General features: G+C 60.5%; 1 protein-coding gene across 2 annotated transcripts in view; it reads right to left on the reverse strand.

The window, feature by feature from the left end:
* Positions 1–20,190, reverse strand: part of GAK (cyclin G associated kinase) — a 49,714-nt gene that overhangs the window by 16,334 nt on the left and 13,190 nt on the right. For both annotated transcript variants that reach the window (XM_030876626.2, XM_070045540.1), the window contains exons 5-15: positions 19,522–19,664; positions 17,300–17,425; positions 16,158–16,247; positions 14,697–14,832; positions 14,354–14,466; positions 12,769–12,841; positions 11,067–11,190; positions 3,918–3,967; positions 3,235–3,383; positions 2,751–2,873; positions 1,917–2,050 (exon numbers count right to left, since the gene is read on the reverse strand). In XM_030876626.2, coding sequence (XP_030732486.1) covers positions 1,917–2,050; positions 2,751–2,873; positions 3,235–3,383; positions 3,918–3,967; positions 11,067–11,190; positions 12,769–12,841; positions 14,354–14,466; positions 14,697–14,832; positions 16,158–16,247; positions 17,300–17,425; positions 19,522–19,664 — 1,261 coding nt within the window. The remainder of the gene's footprint in view (positions 1–1,916; positions 2,051–2,750; positions 2,874–3,234; positions 3,384–3,917; positions 3,968–11,066; positions 11,191–12,768; positions 12,842–14,353; positions 14,467–14,696; positions 14,833–16,157; positions 16,248–17,299; positions 17,426–19,521; positions 19,665–20,190) is intronic.

Here is a 20,190-nt window from a genome sequence, read left to right on the forward strand (position 1 = left end):
TGGGTCACCCGAGCACGTCCCAGGCCGCCACTCGCATCCTCTGCTGACGTAATGACGGCCCTTGAGAAGAACCTTCCCTGCTTGCACCTCCACTCCTGCCGCCCACCTTCCGGAGCGCCTGTGCGTGGCTCTCGGCAGTGTGAACGCCGGAAGCCAAAGTAGGTTTTCCGTGTGTGTGTTTTGTTCTGAATCCCACTTGGTGTCCTCTGAGCTTCTTGGGTTCAACGTCTGCCGTTAATTTGGGGAAATTCTCAGCAACGCCTCCTCCGTGCTCCCCCTTCCTGCTCCGTCTCCCCCGGGGGCCCCCGTGGTGCGTCTGTCCGACCACCTGAGATGGCCTGACGCGTGTTCCGGTGAAGGACATCTACAGACCCCTCCGAGGTCGCGGCCCTCTCCGTTTGGGTCTTCCTTGCTCCCTCCCACCCCCACCCCTGTCATCAGAGTCTTGGACGCACAGACCAGCGACCAGCAACTCCAGACGTCCCATCACGGTTCCGAGTCTCATGCGAAGGCTGCTTCATCCGTATGTCCCCAGGAGATGACCTCGTGCCCCCTGAGCAGCGGCCTCCCCCTCTGACCTGTCCTGCAGGGCACAGACCACCCCCCGCCGAGCGCCCTGTGGGTGGGCGCCTGTCCCTCCTTGGACTGGGAGTGAGCCGATGGCTCTTCTCCAACAGGTTTGAAAAGTCATGCATCTGAAGTGGGCACCGCTCTTCTATAAGCTGTTGGGCCGGGCGGGGGATGACGCTCTCTACATCTGCACGTCTCCAAGGAAGCAGCCTGGGGTCTGCTGGGGGCCCTGGGGCCAGGCACAGACCGGCAACAACGATACTCTGCTGGCTCTGACCCCCGACTCTGAGCGCTCCCGAGCGGCACCCCAAGCTGCAGGCACAGTTTGGGAACCCCGGGTGTGCCCAGATTACGGAAGGTGACATGCTGAAAGGGTCGGCAGCCTGTCACCCATGCTCGGCGGCGCAGCCCTTGCTCTGCCACGCCTTCTGCACGATGGACAGGCCCGCCCCGCCCCGCCCCACCCCGAGCCACACAGAAGACACGACAGCGTGCCAGCTGTCTCGGGGTACACCCTGCCCCTGGGCAGCGAGCCAGTGGGGTGGGTCTCACAAGCAGGAGTGGGTCAACCACCCCACACCGCCATCGAGGCAGTGCAGCCATCCCGAGCGGGAGGAATGACCACAACGGCCCCTCACTGGCCTGGACGCCTTCTCGATCTCCCTGCCAGGGCAGGGGAGGGAGGCAGCAGGGCCCAGGCGGCCCCGGCTCTCCCCACTCTCGGGCCCTGTGTTGTTCACGCCAAGGCCCTCCCCACAGAGGAAGGAGATACTCCCCCAGTACCCGACGGGAGTGAGCAACTCCTCAGGCCTGAGCGTGAGGCTCCCCCCTCACTGCAAGGTGGATGGAAGTGGGGAAGGCGGTCTGGGAGCAGGCAGTGGCCCCAGGGGGCAGGGGGGTGGGCGGTGGCCAGCTGCAGCCCTGGGAAACCATTCCCTGTAAGTCGTCAGCAGAGACAGCCTAGAAGCTGTGTCTCACGGACCCTGACATGGAGGACGCACGGCGGAGGCGGTGCTGCCACACAGCTCCCAGATGCCACCTTCCCTGCCGAATGGAGCCACTGGGCCACGTGTGCAGAGGTGGCACCCAGGGGCTGCCCCATCGCCAGCGAGCAAGTGGCCTCACGCGCTAGGAAGGTTGGCGCCCAGGCCCCGGGCAGAGGCGCAGCCCCGCTGCTCCGGAGCCCCGACAGGGCAGAGGCGCGGCTGCCCCGACTGCGCAGGCGGGCCCGTGCTCCACCCAACACCGAGGTCCACACCCGCGTGAAACCCTGCCGTCTCCCAGCACCCACAGCTACGGCCTGGCCACGGTGACGCCGCACCCAGGCCCCACGGTGGACGCCATACCTTTTGTGGGACGGCCAGATGCCCGGCGGGCAGCGCTTCATACTGAACATGTACACGGCGGCCTCTGCGGTGCTGAAGAGCCGGCAGAAGCACAGGAAGGAGCAGACGGCCACGGCAGAGGCGGCCCTCCCGTCCTAGGGCAGATGCACGGGACAGGCTCAGGCGGCACTCACTCCCCCAGGACAGTCAGGGCCTGCGCCTGGGGCCGGGGCTCATCAGGGAACTTAGGAAAACCCACCTGATGAGGTGAGAACTCAGGGAGCGGAGAGAATACAGGCTCCGCAGCAGAAGGCACGAGGCGGCCGGGCACGAGCTGCTCTGTCAGGGTCCCCACCTGACCTTGGTCCCCACCCGACCTCAGCGCTCGGCACGTCCATGCTCACCCTCGCGAACCCTCTGCAGCGCCACCCTTGGTGTGATGGTCACCCACACCAGGACGGCAGTACTGACGGTCGAGGGTGGGTTCTGGCAGGTGCCCCACTGGGTGTGATACCCACAAACCCTCAGCCCCAGGGTGGGCTCAGAGACGGGGTCCCAGGAGGCAGGCTGGCCTCCGTACGTGGGTGCTGCCACGAGGGGGCCCGCACCTTCCATAAAAGGGGTGGGGGGGACCCTCAGTGAGGACGGTCTTCTGCCAGAAGCCCCTGTTGCCAGGGGCCCGGCCGTGACCCACAGAAGGTGCCAGGAGCCGCCTGCCGCAGACCCCAGGGCAGAACTGCTGCTCCCGGGAGTGGTGGGCGTCGGGGCCACCACTCGGGACACCCGGCCGCCCCCGCCTGACCCTCTGCGCGTCCCCTCCGCCCCGAGTGTGCCAGGGCGGGGCCGCTCGCTCACCACGCAGTGCACCACGCAGACGTTCCCGGGGTCCTGGCGCAGCCAGGCGTGCATGTTCCTGCAGAGGCTGTACAGGCTACGGAGGCTCGGGGCCCGTCGGGCTGCCCAGCCACACTCGGAGACCTGCGAGAGGGCAGCTCGCCAGCCGGGGCGCAGACACACGGGCCCCGCCCGAAGCACCCCACCACCCCCAAACCAAGCGCCGCCCCCCGCCCCCCAGGCGCGCGACAGGACTCGGGAGCCAGGCTCTGGCAGACGTGGCAGAAGGAGCGCAGCACCCGCCCTGTCTGCGCTCAGGGTCAGTATAAATACTGTGAAAAGCATCCACGTCCCGAGCGTTTATCCGCCAAGGAAACTGCGTGGTCTCGCGTTCCCTCTGGAGGCACCTCAGGCTCAGCGATCCTCAAGACCCTGCCCCTTCTGCGCAGTGTCAGGGGAGGACCAGCGCCACACGAGGCTGAGCGAAGCCACAGCCCGTGCTCACCCGGTTGTGGAACTTAGAGGCCCGGTACGTCCTCAGGGACAGGTTGTAGACAGCGTAGCGGCCCGGGTGCTTCGCGTCCAGAAACAACCGCACGTCTTCGATGTTGTTCTTGATGGCCGACTCCACACCTTCCGCCGGGAATGACATCACTGCAAGAGAGGAGCCCCCGCAACCTCTACAACCACAGGCCAGATGCTCGGGCACACGCGGGGCCTGCTCCTCGTGGCCGCTGACCCGAAGGTACAGTTGAGTCCTGAGAAGGGGCGGAGCAGCGGCCTACAAGCCCCACCCCACCGCCCGTCAGATCCTCTGGGATCCCCAGATGGTGCCCCGAGACCCTCCTGAGACGCAGCTTCTGCCGCAGAGCCTGAAGCGCCACAGGAGCTCCCCAAGCGTCTGGACTGTGGTTTCTGCCTGGAGACCCACATTTTAGTATGTGTGGCCTCGCATTATCTCCCTCATGACCTCAGCGTTTCAGAAGGTTCCAGACCAGGGGAGAAGCTGGGTTGACACTGGCGTTATCCACCGCAGGGCCTAGAGGCACACTGGATGCAGGGGTGGACACCCTAGGCCACATCTCGGGCAAGGGAGTGGCTGCCCAAGAGGCCAGAATCCCACGCACCACCCTCACACAGGAGAGCGCCAGAAGTTCATCCTTAGTTAAAGCTGGCAAAAAAACGCACCTGCAATTCTGGACGTGATGTAAGAAAGATCCAAATCTCCCTTCGCATAACTGGAATTAAAAACAAAAGGGCACTTGGTTATTATAGGAAATGTCTACGGTTAACTCACAAGAGCTTAAACAGAAGCAAGTCCCTGAGAGGCCGGGGTGTGTGGGGGGTGGCCCTCACCGCTCAGGCTGCAGCTCCGGGGGACACCGTATGTGCACGTGTCAGTGTGCACGTGTGTACCTGGGTGACTGCGTGCATGCACATGTGGGCACGTGTGGAGCTGACATCTACCTAAGAGGTGGATGAGAAATTATAAACTGCAAGGGGTGGAGAGGCGGGGGTCCCGATCGGAAGGGTCTTTAATTCTCTTACTACCAGAAGGTGGGACATAAGGAGCTGGTTTGGGAGAGAGATGACAACAAAAATGGAAGACAGAGTTTTCTGACCCAGTACAAAATGTCTGGCTAATGAGAAAAAATTACAAGGCACATGGAATGGCAAAAAGCAGAATCTGAAGAGACAGAACACGCATCAGAACCAGATGTGTCAGGATGCTGGGATTATCAGACAGGGACTGAAAACAACAGTGGTCAACGTGCTGAGGGCTCTAATGGGTAAAGTAGACAGCATGCAGGACATGAGGGGAATGTGAGCAGAGAGGTGGAAATCCTAAGGAAGAGCCAAAAAGAAACGCCAGAGATCAGAGCCCTGCAGCAGAAATGAAGGCTGCCTTTGACGGGCCGATTAGAGTGGACACGGCTGAGGAAGGAACCTCTGAGCGAAAGGACATCTCGACAGAGTCCCTGAAAACCCAAAAGCAAAGGGAAAAGCCTGTAAAGAACAGAACAGAACATCTAAGGCCTGTGGGGCAAAGGTGTAACACAATGGGGAATCCAGAAGGAGAAGAGAGGGAAGAACAGAAGAAATACTGAAACATTTTAACTGAGAATTTCCCCAAATCAATGTCAGACACCAAACCACAGATCCAGGAAGCCCAGAGAACACCCAGCAGGACAAATGCCAGAGTAATTACACCTGGGCATGTCGGTTTCAACTTAGAGAGAATCAAAGATAAAGAAAAAAATCCCAAAGGACCTGGGGGGTGGGAGGGGAGGGGGACACTACCTACAGGGGAGCTGAGATAAGAATCACATCTGACCTCTCCTTAGAAACCATGCAAGCAAAGAGTGAAGCGAGATATTTACAGTGTTGAGAGAAAAACCAGCAGCCCAGGATTCTGTACCCTGAGAAATCATCCTCCAGAAGTGAGGAGAAATACTTTCTCAGAGAGAAATTGGGGGAATTTGTTGCCAGTAGATCTACCTTCTAGAAATGTTAAAAAAAAGTTCCTTAGAAAGAAGGAAAACGATAAAGGTCGGAAACTCGGATCTACTAAGGAAAGGAAGAGCATCAAAGAAGAAATAAGTGAAGGTAAAATAAAGACGTTTCTTTTTCTTATTTTTAATTTATCTAATAAGTTTGTTCAAAATAATGATGGCAACGATACACCCGATAGGTACGCCTATGTACATGTTTCACGTGTAGACACACACACTCAAACGTGCCTGTGCACAAGTGAAATGAACAACAGTGACACGAGAGCCAGGAGAAAGGAACTGGGATTTCTGTGGCATTACGAAGCACACCCACTGCCTGGGAAGTGATAATATGCCATTTGAAAGTGACCTTGGGTTAGCTGGTAAATGGGCACACTCTAGGGAGACCACTGAAAACAGCAGAAGAAGTATAACTGATAAGGTCGAAAGGAGAGAAAAGGGATCATATAAAATGCTCAATTGAAACCACAGAAGATAGGAAAAGAGTGGAAGACAAAAAAGCACCAAAGAACAACGGCGAAGACTAGAAAACAGTAACAAATAGGGAGGCTATTAATCCAACCCCAGGTGCCGCAGAGACACTGCGGGCTCGGCTGCAGCCCTGTGCAGTGAAGCAAAGGGGCCATGCGGACGGACGTTTTGGTTCCCAGCGCGTCTAAACGCTACGTTTACGCAACACTGTGGCCTATTAATGCAACAGTGTTATGCCCAAAAGACAGTGCCCATCCCTTCAATTAAAAATGCTTGATTGCTAAGAAATGCTACCCATTGTCTGAGCCTTCAGTGAGTCTCAGCAGTAACATCAAAGAGCACTGATTACAGATCCCATAACAAATACAATAATGAGCAAATGTTTGAAGTACTTCAAGAATTACCAAAACGGGACACAGAGACGCAAGGTGAGCAGACGCTGTTGGAAAAAGGTGCCGACAGACTCGCTTGACGCAGGGCGGCCACAGACCCTCACTGCGTTCTAAGTGCAGTAAAGCGGGGTCGGCCTGTGTACCAATAAACACTTTAAGCACCAATGGTCTAAATACACCAATCAACACAGGGCTTGTCAGAGTGGATCAAAATATATGACCCAACGATGCTATCTACAAAGTAACATGAAGCTGAGCATCTCCTTGTAGTTTATTCATAGTTTGTCCTCTGTTAATTTCCTTTATGCGTTTTTCCGTTTTCCTATTAATTTTCATAATCCACTGTATATAACGGATACTATTCGTTTTGTGAGTTACATAGTTTGAACCTATTTACTCCCAATCAGTGCCGCATCTTTTTGTTAAAGAAGCGTGTTTTTTCAAGGAACAGAGAATTTTTAAGTTAGTTAAATTTATTAACCATTTTCTCCATGGCTTATATATATTTTTTCACATTTAAGATATCTTCCTTACTCTGGTGTTATAAAAATGTTCCTCTATATTTTATTAGTTTTTCCTAAGAAATTGCTTTTCACAACTAGATCTTTTAACAAATCAGAGCTACTGCATTTGGCTGTTATTAGACGGGACCCAATTTTCTCTTCTTCTACACAGCTCCCCATGGTCTCAGCAACACAGACCCGTTGGTCTGTTATTTTCTTTTAGACTGACATTTCGTGTTTCATACTATCCCTACCTAAGTACATGTCAAGCGTGAGTCTAAACGCTTGTAACAACACAACAGATGTTTGAAAAAAATTGGTAAAGAACAGAGTTTGTCTCTTCTTATTTTTAAAAACATCGCCGGCCATTCTGGATAACTTACATGTGCATTTTGAGATTGAAATCTGTGGAAACGACATCAGGACTTTTATTTTTATTGCAAAGAATTCATAGATTAACTGAGGAGCAACACGACCTTCACGATACAAATTCTCCTAAACGTAAAGACGGCGCGCTTCCCCACCTGTCTCATGTTTCGGTCGTCAGTGTCAGCGGGGTGCGGGGGCTGCACGCGGTGCCCTCCGCAGGCCAGGCCGGGCCAGGGGTCAGTCGCGCTGCCGCGGGAACACCCCCCGCCCGCCCCGCACAGCCAGCAGAAGAGTCAGCACCATGGAGACCAACTGTCCCCAAACTGCCCATGAAGTAGATAAAGCACTACACCCTCAACGGCCGCACAGGCAACCGGACAGGTTTACTCCAGAACTCCCGTGCGGGAACAGAGGAGTGAGAACGGCCAGTGCTCCTGGGGGGAGGGAGGAAGGCCTGTCGCCCAGACAGCAGAGCGCGGGGCCGTGAGGGGCTCGCAGGACGAGCCGGGACAGCGCCCAGCTTGGTCGGCAGCAGAGGGGCTGCTCCGGTCGGGGGAAGTGAACAAGAATCGAGAACAGTCCCCAGAAGGACGTCCAGGTGGATTAAAAAGCCAATGTGCGCCAACCAAGCATTAAAAGGTGCATTTACAATACATTCAGACATTTAAAAGGGGTGTGTGTTTTTTCTGCCACGCTGCGTGGCTTGTGGGATCTTGGTTCCCTGACCAGGGATCGAACCCGGGCCCTCAGCAGTGAAAGCACGGAGTCCTAAGCACTGGACCGCCAGGGAAGTCCCTAAGATGTGTTTTAAATCAGGTCTGATCTATTTACAACTTGGGGCACGAAAGGCTTCCTAAACGAGAAGACAAAAGACGGAAAGGGAACTGTGAAAAACTCGTGTTTTAATTAAAACGGGCAACAGACAAGAAGGCATTTGCTGTGTTTACCCTGTATGAAAAAGCTAGTCTCTAGAATGTAACGTAAAATCAGTAAGAAAAACAAACACCCAACAGGAAAAAGAGAGGAGGATAAGAGCAGCAGTTCACAGGGACCCGCGGCCAGAGGTTCGCGTCCCCAGGCCCACAGGCCACAGGCTCCACGTGGGATACCTAGTGCTGGGGAAGCTGGCGGGGCCTGGCCACCCACCCCGCTGTCCCTGAGGAGGGGCCGGAGCACCCGTGGCAGTGGCGGGGGTGGGGCAGGTCAACACTGAGAGTGCAGACACCGCCAGGCTGGGAACCCGGGGAGCCTGGTGGGGGCGTCTGTGAAGACCTGGCACGGGGGCTCTAGGACATGTGGACGTGTAGGGTCTGACCTAAAACTGGTGAGAAACAAATGAGACCACAGACAGGTGAGGGCTCAGGGTCAGGCCCACAAGCCAGCCATGCCTCTTGGAGGCCACGTGGGACAGGCTGCACACGCAGGGACGGTCCTCCTCCGGATAGGCCCTGGGACTCCTGGGCCCACATACCCTGAGATGAAGGTCCTGCCTGCGGCCGAGGGGCTGGCAGTGGCCCTGAAGGGTCTCCATCACCAGGCCCCATCTGGACCTTCCTGTGGCAGGCCTGAAGCCCAGCACACGGGGCTCCGCCTGGAGGACCCCCTCAGGGAGCTCAAGCACCGTGGCCGCTGCGCCTCTGACCCTGCAGGGGGAAGGCCGCTTCCGTGTGGATCTTCTGCTCATTTGTGGATGTGGGGAACAAAGAACAGGAAGCGTTCGCTGCACGTGTGCAAGCCTGTCGCTGCTGGGATGCTCCCCCGCTCCAGCCAGCAGCCTTTGAGAGCAGGACCCCGTGTCTGGGTCCTTCCCCGTGACGGGGATGGCAGTGTGGGGTGGCCTCCCTGCTTTCAGGGAAGACCCGGGGTCCCTTCTGTCGGAAGGGCAGTTACAGGTCACAGTCCTGGGCCGGGGCTGTCACCGTTCCTGGGCCTTCTCATGGGGGAGTCCCAAAACGAATGAGCTCACACTGGTATTTCTAAACCAACTTCACAAACACAGGGCCTCACAGACTTCTTTCACTTCCAGCAGGCGTCCTGGGCGAAAGGCGGTACCCAGGCTGACCCTGGTCCTCAGAGGGGCTGTAGGCAAGGCTAGCCCCGGCAGGCGTCTGGCGAGAGCAGGAGGGCGCTGCCCGTTCTCACGACTGACAGGAGTGGCCATACGCCCCAAATGCCTGGAGAAAACGGGGTCCATGCGGAGACCTGCAGCCTGGGGAGCCGAGGGCTCAAGTGCCCCATGGGCAGCCCCACGTCTCTGGGGCCTGGCCTCGCAGCTCGGCTGGGAATTCAGTGTGTCCATCTGTCTGTCCATGACTCCACGGGGAGCTGAGCTGTGTCCTTTCTTTGAAACAACTCGCAGCTACGAGGACCGCTCGCCAGCGGGTCTCACGTGTCCTCCGGAGATTCGGGACCCTGGGGGTGGTCTTGGGACCCGACGCACGCACCTTTCCTCTTACTCTAGGAAAGCCCCGCCCCTACTCCTACGAGGACCTGCCCTCGGGTGCGTGTGGCCACCGCGTGGCCTGGCTGTACCATCAGCCTGAGGCCCGTCAGGCTCACGAACACGGCTGTGAGTCGAGTCGGGCGTGAAGGCAGCTAAATCCGGGCAGAGCCCCGTCACCCCCACCCTCACAGGCAACTCTCAGGCCCAGCCATTCACCCGAAACTCTGCTTTTCTGAACACGAGCAGGTACGTGATGCCCAGCACGCACCTCCCCAAACCCCAGGTGCCCGTCATCATGGTTCCGGGTGCAGAGGCTGGGGCAGCCTCCCCCGAGGCCAGGGACGCTGGGCCCATTAGAGACCTGGGGGGGTGGGGAGGGTGGGGGAGATGGCGTCTCAGCCGTGTGGGAACTTGGTTTCTTTCCTTGGGCGAGGCCGAGTGGCTTCTCTCACATCCCGTTCGTTGTTGCCGGGTCTGCCATTCCAGCCCGGGTCAGCCCCGAGACCCCATGATGAACCCCGCTGGGAGGAAGATGGGAGGACACGAGTGGGGCCGTGGGACCCGCTGCCCTGACGTCTCCCCAGTCAGCAGAAAGCATGGGGACGGCCGCGGGCCGGGGTGCGGCCACACGCACACAGAGCTGCCTGCTCAGCGCTGTAACACGAGATCACCCCGCCCTGGGAGCGAGGCTGCAGGAACACCACGGGCAGGTGATAGGTAAGCCCGAGCAGTCACCTCCGCCCACCCACGCCCCGTCCGGGACCCTCTGGCCCTCGCACCCAGAGCCTCGGCCCACATGGCTGCTTCCGTCTCCGTGGACAGGGCTCCGGAGAGCCGGGCGCCATGAATGCACAGTTGTGCATCTGACCCTCCGCCAGCCACGAGGTGCAGCCCGGGATGCTGCAAAGGGCCACAGACACAGGTGCGAGCAGGCGCCCTGCACTGTCGGAGCCCTGCGCTCGGTGGGAATTGAGTGTCTTCTCGGCACGCAAGGCCACATCAGAGGCAAAGCACACGGGGGCCCCGGAGCCCACCGACAGCAGAACACACACGTGTGCACGCACACGCTAGCTCTCTCACACAACACACGTGTGCTCCCATGCACACACATGCTCACACGTGGGCACACTAGTGCACAAACACGTGGGCTGTTGCCTGTGTCGCCAACAGTTGCGGACACAAAACAATGATCACGGCACAAAAAAAATGAGGCCAAGGCCCACACGGGGCTCAAAGACACGACGAACACACTGCCCCTGTCGCTGGACGAGGCAGGTGACATGCCAGAGGTAACCCCCAACGCTCCCGGAAACTCCCTGGTAAAAGCCGAGACCGCTCGGAGGACAGCACGAACAGGTCGTGTACTGTGGCCGCGGTCGCCGTGGACGGGGCCCCCCTCGGGGGGGGGGGGGATGTGGCCCGGAGCCAGCGCGTCTGCTTTCCCACCGTGCTCCCTCCACTGAGGGGGCAGAAGCGCAGCCAGGGACCGATGGCTGAGCCCACGCAGGGGGGCCAGGCTGGCGCTGAGCACGGGCCGCTCACCCACGGCCCCACCTGGGGTTCAGCCAGGCGTGCAGGCAGGGCCGCACCCAGGGTTCCGAAAGCTCACTGCGGAGAACCCACGAGCCTGTGCGCCCTCGACTCACTTGGCAACGGACTGGATGACCTTGGAGGAGGTGTCCTTGATGTTGGTGAAGAGGCGCTCGGTGCCGCCCCGCAGGATGTCCAGGAACCCGCCATAGGGCTGGTCGTACTCGGCGACCACCAGGCCTGCAAACAGAGACAAGCCTTAGAATGTGGCAGGGCCCGCCAGAGCCACCAGCACCTGCAGCGGCCACGCGTCCCCGACCCAGCCACCAGCGCTCCGCAACCAGGCACCCCGGGCCCGCTCGCGAGGGCAGGACCTGGACACCATCAGCGGGCCGGAGCCTCTGGGCGCCCGTGGGCGTCCCCGGCTCCAGGACATTCACCCCACTCTGAGCGCTCGCTGGACACCATCAGGGACCTCGTCACTGACAGACACGTGCCAGGGCCCAGCCAGGGCCACCGGCCTGTCCCCGAGGTACGGACACGCCGGCACACACAGAGGCCGCAGACGCACGGCGCAGGTGAGAGCACGGGAGCAGGGCCGTGCAGGTGGCCCCAGCCGGGCACAGAAAGGCCACGGGAGCCGCAGCTCAGTGGGTCTGCGGGGGAGCGGCCTCCTGGCCGCCGCCCTGATGACACCGGAGTGGTGGCCCACGAAGGCCCCGAGACCCCAGGGCCCTGGGGTGCGGGCTGCAGCAGTGGCTGTGGAGGCGCAGACAGCGGGGGCGGTCTGCGGCCTCTCCGCCGCCCAGGCCCTGCCTGAGTGACGCCTTCGCCGGGCGCCCCGCGCGCGTGCGGTGTGGTCTCGTCTCGGCACCCCGAGGTGGCCCCACAGCACTGGTGGGCAAGGGGCCAGGACACGGGCTGGCCTCGAGGTGGCCCCACAGCACTGGTGGGCAAGGGGCCAGGACACGGGCTGGCCAGCTGCCGAGGGACCCCCGGGGCCGAGAGCTGCGGGAGGACCTGGGAGGTGGGCTCCGTGCCCCAACTGTGAGGTGGGCAGTGGCCCCGGGGGCACAGGGCGGAGGCAGGTCCTGGCAGGACTCCTGGAAGCTTCCCGGGCCGGGGTGCTGAGCCCTGGCTGCAGCCCACCTCCGGTACACACCGTGTTGCATCAGCACTGGGCGCCCAGACCCGCCCAGCACGCCGGACGATCGGAGCGCGAACCTCTCAGCAAACACGCCCGAGTCGTGAGAAAAGCACACCAGCCCCACTTCTCCTGCTGCCAGAACTGTCTCCCCATCTGAGTCCCTCTTCTCAACCCGCGGACTCGGACCCTCTGGCCCCCGGCCCCAGGCCCCCCGCACGGCTGCTCTATTTCCTCACATACCCGCTCCCGATGTGCCCACCCTCATGGTCGCTGTGGGCTGGCCGTGGAAGGCGCACCCCCATCCACCTGGGCAGGGGCTGTGCTCACCAGTGACTTGTGGGGGCAGCTGGGTCCCTGAGGGGCCAGAGGCCGAGGCGGCCACACAGGCAGTCACCCCACAGCTCTGTGGGCCAGGGGCCGGGGCTCGGAGGACCCGGGCTGCCCTGACAGCACAGGGAGGGGACAGCCAGCCCTCGGTCTCTGTCCTCCTTCCTTGTTCTAAACTGCAGCCCGAGTGGAAGCCCCGCTGAGTTCTCGGGGCGCTAGGGAGCCGTGAACCTGAGACTGGTCCTGGGGACCCCAGACGTGCAGTCTGCCTCTCGCTGCCGGGCCCCAAGCCCGCAAGACCAAGACCGGGCGCCCAGCGCGCGGCAGGCGCGAGGAGTACTCACCTCCACCGCAGCCGCTGCCTGCGGAGCCCCCAGGAGGGGCCGCGCGCCCGTAGCCTCCGTTCTGCTCCAGGAGCTGTAAGGATCCCAACGCAGGTCAGGCACAGCGCATGGTGCCCGCGTTTGGGGCACATCGCCCCCCAAGTCCACCCTCCTCCACCTATTTACTACAAAAGCCACGAAGGAACCTCCCAGAGTCTCAACCCCAGGGCTGAGCCTCGGGGTCGCCCGGGCGCACGGCTCCATCGCCTTAACAGAGGCGGCAGCCGTGAACGCCCCCAGCCGCCAAGGCCACAGGCTCTGCTGTCGACACAGGAGCCGGCTGGGGCGCCGCCAAGCAGCGGGGCCGCAGGCTGCACAGCGAGGCACCATCTCCCACGGGCCAAGCCCGGGGCCGGCGCCGCCTGCCGCAATGACACCAAACACTTTGCGGAGACTTGTGGCACCCCTGGTGACGGGCTCGGCCGACCCTGGGACGTCGGTGCTGGGCTGAGCCGCATTCGAGTGCCGGCCTCACACTCGTCCCACTTTAGGCACGTGTAGCTGCACGGCCGCTCTGTTCATAAGTTACATAGAAGGCGCTTTGCGGTTTCTCGTGGGGTTTTAAGAAACGTTCTTTTCATCGGGTTAACGTTTTACCACGTTAGGCTCAGCAACGAGATACACGTGGTGTGGATTCTGTGCCCTGTGGTGCACCGGAGGCGGCCAGTGTTAACGGGAACGCTCCATGGAGCCTTACAAGTAACACACACGCTGGCGTGAAGCAGGTGTGTCTGCTAGACCGACCGTGTCTTTTCCTCACAAACCCCCAGCTCTGTGGTTTCATCAGCTACGTGACAGCACACAGCCTCTCCCAAAGCGACTGCAGGCCGCCACACCTCCTCCAAAGTTCCAGGGAACGCGCCCCGAGGCTCGTCGGAGGACGCGTTGCTGCCTCTGGTTCTGCTGAGTCCTTCCCCACACACCCGTTTGTGGATTCAGCCCAGTCTCCTACGCGGTGCTCTCCTGGTTTCAGAGTCTGTCGGGGCCTGTGTGCCCGTGCCGCCCCGTGGGGGACTGGCTTCTCTCCCCGCGAGGCCCCGGGCAGAAGAACCCTACAGAAGGGGTTTAACGTCTGACCCGCGGGCCCTGGGTTCTAGAAGCGCTAAGAGCACAACGTGCTCACGAGCCCCACTGCCCAGCGGCCTGCGCTGTTCCATGGGCATCTCTGCCCACGCCACGGAGCAGGGCCAGCGGCACACGCGCAGACTGGCTGCCCCTGGATTACGGCCCTCGCTGCGCCACCCGAGCCTCTGCCACTGCCAGGGGCACACATTTTCTGTAAAGGCCACTGGGCAGCCCAGGCTGACCTCTGACGGCTTCCAGCCTCTATGAACCGCACATACTGGACATCCGGGTCCGCTCCCATCCCCTGCCCGGCCCCCGGCTCTGCTTCGAACTCCGGAGACCCCACATGGCGGCACACTTCTCCTCAGGCGACCCCGCTGCCTGGGGGCTCCCCCCTGCGTGGGGGCCGTGAGCGCCCGGGGAGCCGGGCTCTATGGCGACGTCGAGACGGTGGGACCACGAGCAGCACGCGGAGGCCTACCTCGGTGATGGGCGACTTGGGGTTCACGTTGCGGGCGGCCGCGATCTCCTGGAGCTGGCTCACCAGCTCCGTGATGGACAGCCGCTCCTCAGGATTGACCCTGAGCGTGGCACCTAGGGCAGAGGCAGCGTGTGCTCGTCCCGCGGGCGCCGAGGCCGGGCTCCTGGGGAGCAAGCACCACCTGCTCTGCAGGGGCTAGGGACCCCGGAGGCCCTGCGTTTTGCTTACGGTACTGATTTTAAAAGCAAGCGAGGGATGACAGCGTGAGGAACAAAATCACCGGAGCAGCCACTCAGGACGTGTGTTCACAGGGGTGCAGGGGACGTCGGCAGGTGGGACTTACGGATGAGGCCGTGGAACACGGAGTAGCGTGTGTCGTCGGCAGGGATCGCGTACTTGCCGTTGACGATGCGGAGCTTCGCCCCGTCCTCAAACGGGTGCTGCCCGAAGCAGAGCAGGTACAGGATGCAGCCCAGGGCCTGCAGGAGATGGGCAAGGCCTGTCGAGTCTCACCTGCGCCCCCGCCCATCTGGTCGCGGTCCACGCTTGCCAGGCACAGAGACCATCCCAGTCAGAGCGGCCAACAAACTCCAACCCTTCACGCTCTGATCAAAAGGTCCTTCCAAGATGCAAAGTTCCTACAGCCCAGTGTGGGGATCTACCGGCCGGCCGGCTGTGCAGAGGGGCATGTGGCCAGGCGACTGCAAGGAGGGTGCCCCCACCATGCTTCTCTGGGCTGACGTGAGCGCCGGGGATGAATCTGGGGGCTGTCGAGGCTCCACGGGGTCGGCACTGAAGCCAAACGTCAGTGTCCCTGCCATGTTTCCACCACAGCTCCAGCCACGGGAACATGATGGGGAACCAAACCCGACCAGTGTGTTGGGGGAGCAGCTCATTCTGGGCCCAGACCAGGCCAAGCCCCAGCGCCAACTCCCGACCTGCCTTCCAACTCCCGCATGTGTGCGTGCACGTGGTTCTTGGGCTGGGACAGGCTGAGGGCGCCCACCTGGGGTTGACCAGCTCATGTGTGTCAAAGAGTCTCCACCTACCCCTAGGACAGGGACTCACATCCACGGCGGGGCTGAGGCCGGACTCGGGCCTGATGGGCCTAGACCATGAGCCTCGAGGCGCGGGGGTTCAGGGCCATCTGTCCCTGCTCTTAGGGACACCGGAGAGGCCGCAGGACACCTGAGACGGGCAGGAGCAGTGCCATGTGCACGGCGCCATGCTCCCCGAGCTCTGTGCCTGACTCTGAACCAAGGCGTCAGCAGATACCTGCTCAGCCAGGCCCCACACTCACCGCATACAGGGACTGCCCTCCATCGATGGGACATGTTCCAGGAGATGTGAAGGGTCACCCCAAGTGTGTGGCCTGACCTCACTTTGAAGCCCCCTGCAAGGCATCGGGCCCGGCCATCGCTCTGGCCACCACCAGGTCAGCATATAGCTGCAAGGCCATCTGGGAGGTCCTCTTTCTGACCACGTGAACTGTGGCTTCGTGAACCCCCGGCCCCGTGAAGGGGCTCCGACCAGGAGAGCTCAGGTCCAAGGGTGCAGGAGCGACCTGTCTCAGGCCCAAAGCCCACGCAGCACCTGCACCCACTCTGCTACCCACCCCCCGACCCCACACCCCCGTCAGCACATCTCCGCTAACAGCATCACAAGGGCCGTTGAAAAAACGGAAGAACAAGCCAAGAGGAAAAGAGAAGGGAGGCTGAGGGGACCAGCAGGCTGGAGCCTGCGCCCCAGGGCCTTGCGCCAGCTGTGGCGGGGCTGCCCATGCACTGCGGGCGAGCGGCCTTACCCAGATGTCCTGCTTCTCGCCAATCGGGAAGTTCGAGTACAAGTCCACGATCTCCGGCGTCCTGTACATGGGAGTCGTGTTCCTGGTGATCTAAATAAAGGACACAAACGTATCAGAGGAAAAGTCACAGGTGAGTGATAGCCGCTACATTGCACGGTGGTCCCTGTGCCGCGGCAGTCGGCGCCCGTCGAGAGCCCTGGCCCAGGGCGGTCCCACGAGCGGCTCTGTGGCTGGGCCCTGCCAGGATGGGGTCAAGGGAACACGGGGGCCAGCACGAAGCATGTCTGGGGCATTTCAGTGCCACAGCAACCATGGACACACAGAACCGTGACCCGTGAAGAGAATGGCGCCCACGAGTCCTCGTCAACAACGAACAGGTGGGGGCTCGGGGCACCAGGTGTGGGAGTGGGGCGGGGGCAGGGCTGCGCAGCTCTGAGGATCCGCCCTGGGAAACGTGACTCAGAGCCCCACCAGGCGGCTCAGCCCGGCCCCAGACCACGCGGCCAAGGCTTTCCTCCCCCTCAATTCTGCCCACCACCGGGCAGGGAATGCGTCTACAGCCCCGAGACGTGGGCGCGCCACTGGGAGCGCAGGTCCCGAGGGACAGCAGGGCGCGGGCAGCCAGGAACAGACACCTGCCCGGCGGAGACTCCACCCAGCACTCTTCTTCGGAACCCGGCTCCATCTCGGATCGCTCTCTTTGCTTGTGCAGCCTCCGTGGGCTGCTTATGTGCGTGGGCCGACGGTGGCACCCTCCCTCCCCTGGCCACGGCCGCAAACGTGGGTGTCTGCGCCCGCCCAGCGCTGCCCCCTGCTCACACGTGTTCGGAGCACGCCCACCCGTCTCCCCTGCGGCTCCCGTGGGAGCTGCCCAATGTCCTGTGAAGGTAGGTTTTTACGTGATTTTTTAAATTGCTGCGTTTGGGATAATGAAAAAGTCCTGGAGAGGACAGAGGTGCCGTGGAGACGTGAAAGCACTGAAGGCCACTGAACCGCGTGCTTAAAAGCGGCTAAGGTGGTACATCTCATGTTACACATTTCGCTGCAACAAGAAAAGGCAAGGAAGAAACAGCAGGTGTGGGGTGCGGTGAGTGAGGGTGTCTCCCGGGCCTCCCGGGCCGCCCGCCCCGGCCCGCGCTCACCTCCTCCTCCACCAGGGCCCGGCGCTGGGCGCTCCAGCTGTAGTCCGGGTAGTGCGATATGGTCGTGGCACTGCCGAAGTCGCACAGCTTAATGGTCCCCTGGTTACTGAGCAGCAAATTTTCAACCTGCAAAGTTCCAAAGACGGTCTTTATGAACTCGGGGTGCAGGCTGGACCGTGGGCACGCATGGGGTGTGGCGCCCGGTGGGGAGACGCTCTGAAGGCAGAGCGGCCAGGAGGCCTTCTGGGCCTGGGGACACTTCTTTCTGACCAAAGTCGGTGCATATACCTCAAAATGGGATGCCCAGAAACACAAACGGAAGTTCAAATCCACCACAAATCAAAGATAACTTGACCTAGTAACGTAGGATGTACAATGAAAGCGCTTAAAAACCTTAGAAGATGAAAAAAAAATGAACATACCATTTAAAAATAATCAAACACATCAATAACTAAAGAAAAAATCTAACAAAAGATACACAAAAGACCTCTTATTCAGAAACTGTGAATACATGCGATGAATTTTAAAATCCAAAACCAACAGGGACCCAGACTGCACTCCTAACGGGAAGGCACAGACCCAGCCACGGCTCCATAAGCCAGGTCCCACCACCAGCCCACATGCTAAGCGGGGCTGTACTTTTCGAATGGTCAAAACAAGTCAGAAGATCAGGATTCCGTGACCCAGGTGAGGGGCAGCTTTACTGACCCAGCCACACCTGCTCGACCCAGTGGCCAGGACGTCTGCAGTCTGCCGGCCCCACTCGGTGTGGGCTCCCGAGATGGACAGCCTCCAAGTCTGGACGCCGAGCAAATGGACTGTGGGACTCCACTCCCAAACGCCCCGAAGAGCGAAAGGTAAATCATACTGAAGAGGACGCAAGTGCACAACTGCTCCCAGCGAGTGACACGCAGCCCTGGGTGTGACACTCGTGTCTGGTACACCCCTGTGTCCTTCCTGCCCCTCCACAGAGCACCGCGTGAGGACTCCCATCCACGGGGAGCACTTGCAGGGAGTCCCCCAGCGGGGCCGGCTGCCGCGGACCCGGGCACTGAGAAGCCCAACCCAGGCTGAGCTCCCGGACACGGGTTCTTTAGTGTCAGCCTTCTAGATCTTCACTTTCCTGAGACAGAGGAGAAACACAGCTGCCCCGCCCCCACTTGAGGACGGCACTCTTCCAGACCAGCAAGGAAACCAGGAAGGCTGGCTACAGATTGGACATGAGGGAAGTGGTACAGAAGTTTCTGGGAGGGAAATGGCACGTCTGGGGTCTGCTTTACAGTTTTTTTAGCAAGTAGGACTGAGGAGGGGCAGGGAAGGGGGGGAAGGGGGTTGGTGTGCTGCTACCCTGAGCCATGGTCAGAGTCGGGGCACTAGCTTTGTGGATGTTGGATTATTGCTAAAATCAGGCCACGGACCAGGAGAAAATACTTGCAGCACATGTAACTTAAAAAAGACTGTTGTAAGAATGTACAAAAACCAACCAACAGGACTTCCCTCGTGGCACAGTGGTTAAGAATCCAGCTGCCAATGCAGGGGACACGGGTTCGAGCCCTGGTCCGGGAAGATCCCACATGCCGCGGAGCAACTAAGCCCGTGCGCCACAACTGCTGAGCCTGCGCTCTAGAGCCCGTGCTCCGCAACAAGAGAAGCCACCGCAGTGAGAAGCCCGCGCACCACAACAAAGAGTAGCCCCACTCGCCGTAACTAGAGAAAGCCCGCGCACAGCAACAACGAAGACCCAACGCAGCCAAACGTAAATAAATAAATAAAACCAACAGACAACAGAAAAACAGCGAGAAAACAGCCACTTAACCGAAGAGTGAGGGGAATAAGAGCACTGATGACTATGAACGTGGCAAAAGCATTCAGCATCATTAATCAGGAAAAGGCAAAATCACTAAGCCCCCGGCCAGGCGGCAAAATGCCAAAGGGCAGCTCCACGCACACACGGATCCCGTGTGTGCATTGGGATGGGCGTGCCAGCACCCCGGCAGGGAAGCACCCCTGCCCCCGCACCAGGCAGCAGGGCTCCTGCCCCAAGGCGGGTGAGGGAAGGGTGGCGGCGCGCGCAGCCCAGGGGAGCGGTCACCTCCTCCTGGCGCCACACTGGGCCCCCGAGCCCATGAGCACACCCACGCAGGCGACGACACCCAGCAGAGCAAGAGGGCTTCATCTGGACGGAGGGCTCCTGTCCCGCAGCGCGAGCGTGAAGGCGGTACCTTGAGGTCTCTGTGGATGATGGGCGGCTTTTGTCTGTGCATGTGCTGCACCGCCCTGCACGTCTGATAGAATATCTTCAGGACGGTATCGCACGAGAGCGGACCTTTAGATTCAATTTTCTTTAAAAATTCCACCAGCTGCCCTAAAAGAGACAATTAAATTCACATCACCACAGAGCTGTAAAGGCTACGCCCGCCCCAGGCCCACTGCCCTCCTAAGCCCACCGCGGGCCGGGGGCGGGGGGGGGGGGCTACCCCGCCCTCCGGCGGTCACCAAGCCCCGCAGAGGAGTGTGCGACCTCCACCAGGGCCACAGTGAGTCACAGAGCCCTGCATGGGAGCGCCTGCCCAGCCACCAGCAGAGTCCTCCTACCCTGGGAGCCCATCATGACGCAGCAAGCTACAAGAAAAACAACCACGAGTGCGTATGTCTTTCCGAATGTCTCTAAGGAGATAATCACCGTGTTTCCTTAGGTAACAATGGTCCTCCGCCGTTAAGGAGAAATCTCCACACTGAACACGCAGACAACAAGGAGTGCGGCGTGGGAAGAGCACAGACTTGGAGAGCGAGGCTCTGGGCCCCCATCCCAGGCCCCAGGACGCCCGCCTCAAGGCTGTGCCTTCCTGTCTCTGAGGCCCAGGCCCCAGTCCTGCTGTAACTGGCCGCAG

This window comes from Globicephala melas, chromosome 5 (genome assembly GCF_963455315.2).
Source record: "Globicephala melas chromosome 5, mGloMel1.2, whole genome shotgun sequence".
Taxonomy (NCBI): Eukaryota; Metazoa; Chordata; class Mammalia; order Artiodactyla; family Delphinidae; genus Globicephala; species Globicephala melas.